General features: G+C 50.4%; 1 protein-coding gene across 1 annotated transcript; it reads left to right on the top strand.

The window, feature by feature from the left end:
• The first annotated feature begins 8,375 nt into the window (after positions 1-8,375).
• Ubl4b (ubiquitin like 4B) lies at positions 8,376-8,921 on the top strand. Its single transcript, XM_055618134.1, has one exon. The coding sequence runs from the start codon at positions 8,376-8,378 to the stop codon at positions 8,919-8,921; it is 546 nt and encodes a 181-aa protein (XP_055474109.1).
• The last annotated feature ends 561 nt before the right edge of the window (positions 8,922-9,482 follow it).

The following is a 9,482-nucleotide window of genomic DNA, read 5'->3' as shown; positions in this document are numbered from 1 at the left end:
TAGAAGCATTAGGGAAAAGATTTGTACTCTATGACTATACTTAGTATGCCATCTATGTGACATAGCCAAAGCATATTCTAGCTCAGTGGTTCTTAACCTCTTTAATGCTGCAACCCTTTAACACAGTTCCTCATGTTGTGGTGACCCCAACAACCATAAAATTATTTCCATTACTACTTCGTAGCTGTGATTTTGCTACTGTTATGAATTGTTAAGTATCTGTGTTTTCCAGTGGTCTTAGGTGACCCAGGTGAAAGGGTCATTTGACCCCCAAAAGGGGCCACAACCCACATTGAGAACCACTAGATTAGGACTTCTCCCTATGTCTCCTGACTTCTTCTTTCCATGTCCCCAGGATCAGAACCTCTCACTCTTCTGTATTTAGTGCCAAGATCCTGCAAGAGGTCTCTGTAGTCCCTGGGCTCAGAGGGTCTGAGAACTTAGTTTTTGAGGGTTAAAATGATGTCCACAATCCATTATTTAAGTCCCAATAGTGACAGCATGACTGCCTTGTCACCTGTGACATGGCTTGGAGTATGTCTCAGGTCAGCGACTTTGCTGCCTCTACAGGGATGTTTTCTGGGACCCTTCCAAGGCCCTTCTTCAGCTTCTGCAACTGCAAATTACCCAGTGTCTAAACAACTGTTTGGTGATTCCTACTCTGCTCCTACCTGAAGGGTAGCCTGACCCTAGCAGACTGCCCAGGGCATAGGATGGGGATGGGAGGGGGTGCTCAGCTTGTCTGTGTTTGCTCATCATTGCCTTCCAGGCGGGAGAGGTCTCTTCCTTCTTCTGTGCCCTATGGTCACGTGGCTTGGTCTGTGACTATTCCCCTGAGATGCATCAGTAGGTCAGGGGAAGGAGGACTGGAAATAGCCCGTAAAAAGCTTGGGCCCCCTGTAAACACAGAGCAGGGGCCTTTGAAAGCCCAAAGCACTTTTATGTGCTAGTTAAAGGGCCTTCCTGTTGTGTCGCCAGGATTTACGGGAGGTGGAGGGGGGGTGGGAGGTAGGGGGCGGTGAGGCCAAGTGCAGCCTTCATCCACGGACACACTGACTTCCAGAGGGAAGGGGAGGAAGGGAGGGCCTAGGAACTTCTTGGCTGCCACACTCCACTTCAGGCAAAGATGATGCCCTGAGAGCCTGAACCAGCCTGGAACTCCCATCCCCTATGCCCCTGAGGAGGAGCAGTGTTGCTGACCAAGGCAATAAGATGAATCCAGGTCAGTGGCATCCACAGCCATAGGGAAGGAGGCCCAAGGCAAGGGCCGAGCTCACAGCATAGAGTCGGAAGTGCACAGAACTATGCAAAACTGAATGAAGACAATGCTTTACAGGAAACGCTGTTCCAAGGCTCTTGCCCATGCCCGGTGCCAGCACTAAGGCACTGAGAACATCAGCTCCATCACAGCTCCTGAGCAGAAGACTATCAGCTTGCCTTCCTATAGCACCCAACAGGAACGTGATGTTTGTGGATTTAAACCTAAAACAAAAGCCCCACGGGATCAAAAGCTATTCTGTTCCTGGAAGAGCTATTCTGGAGGAGCAAGCCATGAGGGATCTTTTTCTTCTCTCTGGTAGAGGTGGGCTGAGCATGTGGGAACTGGGGAAAAAAAATCCCTCCCTGACTGGTGTGGAAGGAGGAAGCTGCTGGTTCTTGCTCTTCTACAGCACTCTTTGCTCACACACTTAAGGGCTCGTTGAAGCATCAATTCATGACCCAAATCATAGATGCTTGTGTACAGGAATGAGGGAAGCAGCTGCCATTTGTTGGTGCTCTGGGGCCAGGCTTCAAGCTGGTGGTTGCCCTATCTATTTCCATCTTCTGCCTCCTTGAGTGAGAGACAATACTCATCTCAAGTAGCTGGTGTCAGAGGCTCTAGCTGGACTATCACGCGCCTCACCCCTCTGCTTGGTTCTGTCTGCTTCTGGACTCATGTCATCCTGTCTCCAGGATGTCTTCCAGGGAAGCAGCAACCATAACCACAATCTGGACCTGGGGTCCTTGGCTCTGTACTTAGGCAGAAGGATTCCCATATTGACCTCCCTGTGATCCCTGGTTCCTGCCCCAGTCTCCTGGCCTGAGGTGGTCGTTGAAGGCCTCAAGCTTCTGGCATTCTTCCCTGCTGCTGCTGTTCTCTTTTCTGCCCCTCTGCGACCCTATTGAGTTTCCTCAGTTCTGGCCAACCAAACACTGACATATGGGGGAGAGTTACATTTCCTGTATATGTGTCAAAATATCTGAGCGGATGTGAAATAGATCAGACATGTATAAAAATAAACTTTTACAGGGTGACTGACTACTCCCCTCCAGGGGGAACCAGTGATTCACTTTTCATCTGGGGCCCAGAAACTTGGCTGGGGCCTTAGGGACCAGTCTCTGCAAGCAGCTCCCTACGTCCATCCTGCCTCATTTCTTTGGGCTCAGGGCCAGCTTCTCTCTGGATGGCATTCTCTCCAAGGTCCTTGGTTATGGAAACCCTTCCCCAATAGGCTGACAATTAGCAAGGCACCATATGGGGCCCTAATCTCTTACTTTTTCAGCTCTCCTACTTTTTCCTCTAACAACGTATGACACTGTAATTCAGGGTCCCAGTCTTGGCTTCAGTAGGACTACCCCAGTCACCTCTTCATGTAATCAGGGCACATGGTGAGCATACATGACTCTTAACCCATTGTGTTGGGGAGCCTTCTGTAGAAAAGGGCAGGGAGCTTTTATCCCAGCACCCCTGCCTATATTCTGTCTGCTTTTCAGTGTTACGTGTGCTTGAGGTCATCTTGTCCATCCCCCCACTCCCAGCTGATTCAGCATCTTCATGGGGTACCTGAGGCTAGCTCTCTTTATTGCTGAGAGTTGGCAGAACTCAGCATTCTTAGCCCCCTATTAAATATGTCTACCTAGATGTACATCCTGAATGGAGAGCCAAACGGAAAGCATACACCGTGGGTTGGGACAGCTCAGGAGATTCTGTGACCTGGAGCAGATAACCCCTGGGATTTCTACCATTCATGGGCCACGAGAGCTCCTGTCAGGCCAAGAATGCTACGACTTTAATCTCAACCAGGCAAGGAGCAGGAGGGTCTCAGGATTGGAAACCCCATGCTCAGCACACAAGCTCAGTGAAGATCCAGAGGCCAGGGGCTCATTTCCATTTCCCCACAAACATCTGGCCCGGAGAGATACTTCACCTTTTCACCTGGGTATAAACTGGCAGGAAAGGGCGGCAGGGTTTTCTTATCTGCCTCTTTCACTCAGCTTGCTAACCCCAGGGCCATTGTTGCAGATGTTCCCTTCCCAGTTGGGCCTGCCATCTGATGGACAGTTGCCATCCTTCCAGGTAGCCAGTGAGCATGGGAACTCAGCCTCGGTTTAGCCCTCCCACTCCCTAGCCACTTACCGCTGCCAGATCTTTTTTGAATTGCTTTTGTCTAAACAAATTGCAAAATCTAGAGATGAACTCAAGCCCACAGTCGCTGAATCTATGATCCTGGAGCTGGATCTTAATGGGAAGACAACACCCTAGTTCAATGGGCATCATCTATGACTCCTTCAGCTCTTCCCAAGGCCCCTCCCCACAAAAAAAGCCTTTTGATTTGCCCACCCCACATCCTTTGGTGTCAATAGCTCCTTGTTTTCCCTGGTAGGAGTTTAGGCACTGAAGTGTCAGACTAATGTGTTCCCTGGCTGACCTCTTCCTGACCCAGAACTGTGTTCAGAGTTCCTTACGTTCCTACCCCAAGCATGATTGACAAGGGCTGGACAGAGGAATAATTTGCAATCTGTGAGAGGCAGGGGATCATGTCAGGATAAGGCTCTGTACCTCATGCCCAGTCCTCTGTCTCCAAGCTTCACAACAGCTTGAAGGGCCATGGCCACCAGAGCTGGTCATGGAGGTCACCAGTGACATCTAGTGGCTGCAGCCAGATGTCACAAGTTGGGAGTTGTGTTTGGCTCTGGGACCAGACTACCAGGGTGCTCCTGCATACTGCAGACAGGCCTCTGACTTCTCCAGGGCTCTGGAACAGCATCATGGGGCAGGACTATGGTTGTTAGACTGGAGAATGGAGGTCTGGACAGGCACCAGGCTGCTCATTGCCGACAGCAGCTTTGTTCTTCCCTGATCTCTCCCATCTGTAAGCCTCTGGGCTCCTGCAATCACAGAAGATCTCACAGAGTGCCCAAAAGAGTTGCCTGGTAGGCTGGTGGAGTGCAGAGCAGCCTCAAGGGACCTCTCCTGTGACAGCTACAAAAGACAGGACAGGGTAAGCCTGAGGGTGGGCTTTGCCACAGGGCCGAGGACTTGTTGTTAGTAGTTCTGGGCTCTCCTGGCCCTCCAAGGGGACAAACACATCATGGTGCTTGAGACATGCTCCTGAGTGGTGAGGTTCCCCGAGAGGTGGAGGCAGCAGGGAGGACCAGGAACCAAAGACGGTAGGCTCTCAGCCCCACCCTGGAAAAAACGGCTTCCGGGATGGATCCCGCTTCCTCCTGCAACCTTTCCCATGAACTTTCTCCACTCTAAGAGAGGAGAAAAGGATGATGTCTTCTCAGAGTAGCAGCCTGCCTCAGTGTTTGTTATACTTCACACCATCTGCCTCTTCCTGCCCCTATACCTCCCTGGCCCTGGGGCTGCTCCCTGGCCCGCTACCTCCCCCCCCCCCTTGCCAAGGATTTCCTCTGCTGGCTTTCTTATGCCTGTCCTCTTCCCTCTGCCTCTGGCTGTTTCTATGTCTTCTTGCTTGGACTCTCATCCCTGGCACTCTCTACAAGGCCAGGCTGACATCATTTAAACGCAATAACACTTTGTTGGGAGGGGGGTGTCAGGTGAACAGAGATCATAACTAATCTCATCGGCCCTTTATTCAACATCAGAGAGGTGGCAGCATCGAATTCCCTGCACCCCGGAGCCCTCTCAGTTGTCACTAACTTTCCCGATCGCCTCATCTTCCCCTCTGAGCTAGGCCACAATACAGAAGACTCCCTTCCCACCCACCTGTACAGATAGGAGGATGTGGGGGAGGGGGCACTGCGATCATATCTCCAGGTACCGTGGGCTCTTTCCTCACCGTTACAGGAGTGACAATAGAAACTCCTATTTCTACCCTTAAATTGAATTCTACCTTTAGTATCTCTGTGGGTCAGATGCTGTGAGTTTGCATCTCAACTTCAGAAGGATGCTGGGAAGTGTCAGGATAAGGCACACCTATTGCCTAGAGGTGCAGAATGAGATCTGAGGACCGACCCAGCTAAAGGCAGGCCCCAGGCCAGCTGATGTACAACAGGTCTAAATTTACAATTGCCAAGATTCAGTTAGGCCACCCAGGAGCACTGGATGATCACAGAGGCCTCGATGCTGAGGCCTGTCCAAGTCTTCTCTCATCCTGCCCATCTTCCCCTCAGACATTGCACTGGTTCCTAGTGATGCTAATAGCTCTGGCATCAGTCTTCAGAGAGATCTGAACCCATGCCTGTCCACATTCTCTGCACACATCCGTTCCTTTCACAAGTTATAAACCCAATCATTCCAGATGACTGTCCCCTCTAATTATGACAATCATTGTCTGATTTCGTGTTTTGGTTACACAATCATACTTTTTCATGTTAATTGCACAATTAATACAATTACACGAGGGGGAAACGTGGACTACTTCCTGGCTCCAAATGAAATCCTAGTGCCCAGATGGGTGCCTTTTTTGTCCCCTTTGGGAGAGGGCACGGGAGACTCCAGGGGCTGAGTTGTGACCATTTCTCTCAGCAGTTATGAATATCACTAATTCAGTTGTTACTGTCCTCATGGCCCCAAAGACTGTCCTATGTGCACCTGCTTACGCGTAGTCACCGGCAATGGAGACCTGACCTTGTGTTATGGCTTTCACGTGTTTCATTTTGGGGTGCCCAACCCAAGCGGCTATCTCCAGAGACCCAAGTCTCGGGCAGCTCAAGCCTGAATAAACAGGCTTTCAAAAGAGAGGTTAGGAGCAGGTGGCTGACATCATGTTCCTCCTCCATTCTCCCAGCTCCCTTGCTTCCCCCAGAAGCCCTGAGCCTAGGACAGACTACAAATTATTCTCTTCCCCATTGCACCTTCCACTGTCCCCTCTAAAGATCACTCAGATCTTGCCCTCCAGAAAACCCTTGTGGGTTAGTTAGTTCTACTGAGACATCTACCACAGGGTGACTCCAATTCTGTTTATCCATTGGTTTGTCCACCATGGGATCCTCCTCTTAAGGGACTGAGGACTATTGAATGGCCCTTCAGAAACTTTACACACCCCTCCCTTCATCTGTACAAATGCCTGTATCTCCACCATGGAGCCCACAGCCCCTCCTGTACTGTGTGTACACTTGCAAATTCAGACTTATTTCACGTCCACCTGGGAAACTGGTTGTTTAAATAAGTATTATAGAAGAGACTTTGGCAAAGCCTGATATCACTTTCTGATTTATTTTTCTATGTAATTTTGGATTTTTCTCTTTCTAGGGGAAGAGGCAGGGTGGGTAAGTGGCTGCAGGCAGGTTTGTCTTTCCACAGCCTAGGTACTTGGGTCCTGCATGACCCCGTGTGTCTAAACTGGATTTCTTCTACTAACAAATGTGTGTTTAGGGCCATCTGTAAATAAAGCTCAGTGTGCTGAAGGAATGGCCTATCACAATGGATGAGACTCAGTCCCTGCTTCAGAGGGAGAGGTGGGCATGTATATGCTGGGTATACTGACGAGCGTAGCAATGGTTGCACAAAGAGATGTAGGATTACCTTTGTCCAAGCCTGGGGAAAGCAGAGAACGCTTCATGGAGGAGGTGATTTTAAGGCTGGAAGGATTTGCAGGATGAGTTGGTGGGTTCAAACAGGGAAAGCAAGCAGGGACAAAGGCAGGTTAAGGCAGCTGGGGTAAAAGGTAAAAAGTGGGGAGGTGATGAGGTGCAGGTTATGATGGCCTTGGGGCTCAGGCCAGGAAAGCTTGTTTTCATTCCAAAAGCAAAGGAATTAAACTTAGAAGACTGATAGTGATTTTAGGACCATTCTTTTGGCTGTGGAATAATGAGTGGGTCCAAGATGGTAGGTGGACTGAGGAGATGAAAATGAGTTCAGAGCAGGGACTGTGGAGAGGTGAGAGCCTGAGTCACCGGTGGCAGTGGGGACCAGGGCAGAGGTGTACTCTGGAGAAATTTTTGGGGAGAGGGAGAACGACAAGAGGCTTAGTGGCTGGGGTGCCTGACTTTGAGTGTCATGCTGGTTAGGACCAGAATCTGGGTCATCTGTCAAGAGCGAGAATAAAGGAGCAGAAGAACAAGCGTAGGCTCTGGTCCTGGCACCAGTGGGTATTTCTTTGAGCTGCTGTTAGATGCTAAGGTGACAGGGTGAATGAAGGCTGAGCAACCCTGGGACAGGGCTGGGGTTGGGTGCTGTGGGAGGGCAGGCTTAGGAAGGCTGCGGTTATTGTCAACATTGTCACCCTCTGTAGAGTCAGGGCGGTGTGGAAGGACATGGAGGAAGGCATGGAGGGAGGAGGGAAGGGTGAGGAAAAGGAAGGGCTTGGGTGCTGGGAAGACCTGAGGGAGTCTCTGATGCGGCCAGTGTATCCATTAGGGATGTTAGCTCTTTTCTAGGCCTCTCACCTCTCGGCCAAGTCAGTACCATCCTTCTAGGCTTACATGTGACAACACCTGCAAAGGGTTTGGTCCAAGATCAACAATATGTTGCAGTCAAATTTGCCAAATGGGACACTCAAATGTCCAGCAAGCATCTGTTCCTTATGTGCCTCTGAGCCTGAGCGACTGCTCAATGCCTGGCAAGTTGATAGGTACTGAGTAGGTGTTTTAGGAGGCAAGGTGGACCAGCCTGAAAACACGGCTATGTGCCTCTTTCTGTAGGATTACATGAGCCTGTACATTCCCCTCCCGCAGGTAGGCATCATCAAAGTACCTTGTTATGGACAACACAGACACCATTTAGTGGCTCTGCTCTATCTTTCTGTGCTGTTGTTCCCGGAGGCTCCATGGTCTCTTCCGTGGATACCAAGAAAGTACCTGAGGCATGTGCTGAAAGAATTGTCAGACAGGCTGCCGTCATAGTGCCTTTTCCAGTTTTCTTTCTCTGTTCGGGTTCTCCTTTCTCCCAGGCCTACATTTTCTTTCCTGGTCATTTCTCCCCATCCTTCTCTTTTCTTATGTAGGAAAGATGCTCCTCTGATGTTCCTAGAGTTCTGCTTTGGAAATGAACCCTCCTGTAGCATTATGACATCACTGTGCATTAGCTAGTGGCTGCTCACGTGCACTGGGCCCTTGCCCTGCTAGGAGCAGTGGCCCTTTCATGACAGGGTCACCTATAGGGCCACTTTCAGAGCATGGATCCCTCCTGATTCCTCTCTGGCCCAATGCTCCTCACAGTCAAACTGCTCTTGGGCCGAAGATGCAGCCTAAAGGTATCTGGAAAAGAAAGCGTGGCCACACTGAAGAAGCTGGTCTCTCAGCACCTGCAGGTGCCAGAGGAGCAGCAGCACCTGCTGTTCCGAGGCCAGCTCCTGGCTGATGACAAATATCTCTCAGATTACAGCATTGGGCCCAACGCCTCCATCAATGTCATCGTGCGGCCTCGAGAGGACACAGCACTTGACAATGAAACCTATGAAACCCAGCCCCTGTGGCTCCACCTGAGCCAGGTACTAGGCAAACATTTTGGTCCCAAGGATGCCAAGGCAGTGCTGAGGTTGTTGAAGCAAGAGCATGAGGAGCGCCTGCAGAGGCTGAGCTTGGAGGCCCTGGAGCAGTTGGTGGGCCAATTCCTGGCACAGCAGCAGCTTGAAGAGCTGGCAGCAGAAAAGGAAGCTCCTGCTGTTACCTCAGAGCTTCAGCAAAGCAATGAAGGAGGAGGAATAGGAGAAAAGAAGGAGGAGGAGAAGGCTGAAGAGGAGGCTGGTTAGCAAACTGGCCCATCCTACTCTTTTGGTCACTAAACTTCCCCTGGACTGATCCTTTCATGTTCTTGGACCATTTTTCTCATTATTTTCTTCTGATGGAGATGTACTCATTTCCCTAGTTGAACCTTTAGCTGGAAGGTATCTGTATCCTTGACTGCAGGTCCCTATCTGAAGTGCAGAATGATTCTAACATCATCACTCTCTGCTACAAGGGTTCTGGATGGGCCAAGGTGCCCTATAGGGACAGTCAAAGTTCACACCAGCTTTGGGGGGAACATCTTTGCCCAAGCATGGCTCAGAGAAGTTCTCCATGGCTCTAGGCAGAGCCTCTTCTCCATCAGAACAGTGTGAGTACATTGTCCCTTCTCCTGGTGGAACCCAGACTCCCAATAGTATAGAGAAGAGGAAGGGCTATCATCTGCTGCTCTTGAACTCTTGGTGAGGCTTACCATGCTGTCCTTCTGCTTGTGCTTCCCATAGCTTCAGAGATGTGACAACAGGGATGGGAGTCAGGCAAAGTTATTGCATAGGCCAGTCTTGAGGCTTGCAGAAAGTCAGATCAAG

Source organism: Psammomys obesus, unplaced genomic scaffold (assembly GCF_907164565.1).
Source record: "Psammomys obesus unplaced genomic scaffold, mPsaObe1.curated_primary_1811, whole genome shotgun sequence".
Lineage (NCBI taxonomy): Eukaryota > Metazoa > Chordata > Mammalia > Rodentia > Muridae > Psammomys > Psammomys obesus.
This window is presented reverse-complemented; position numbering and strand designations above follow the sequence as displayed.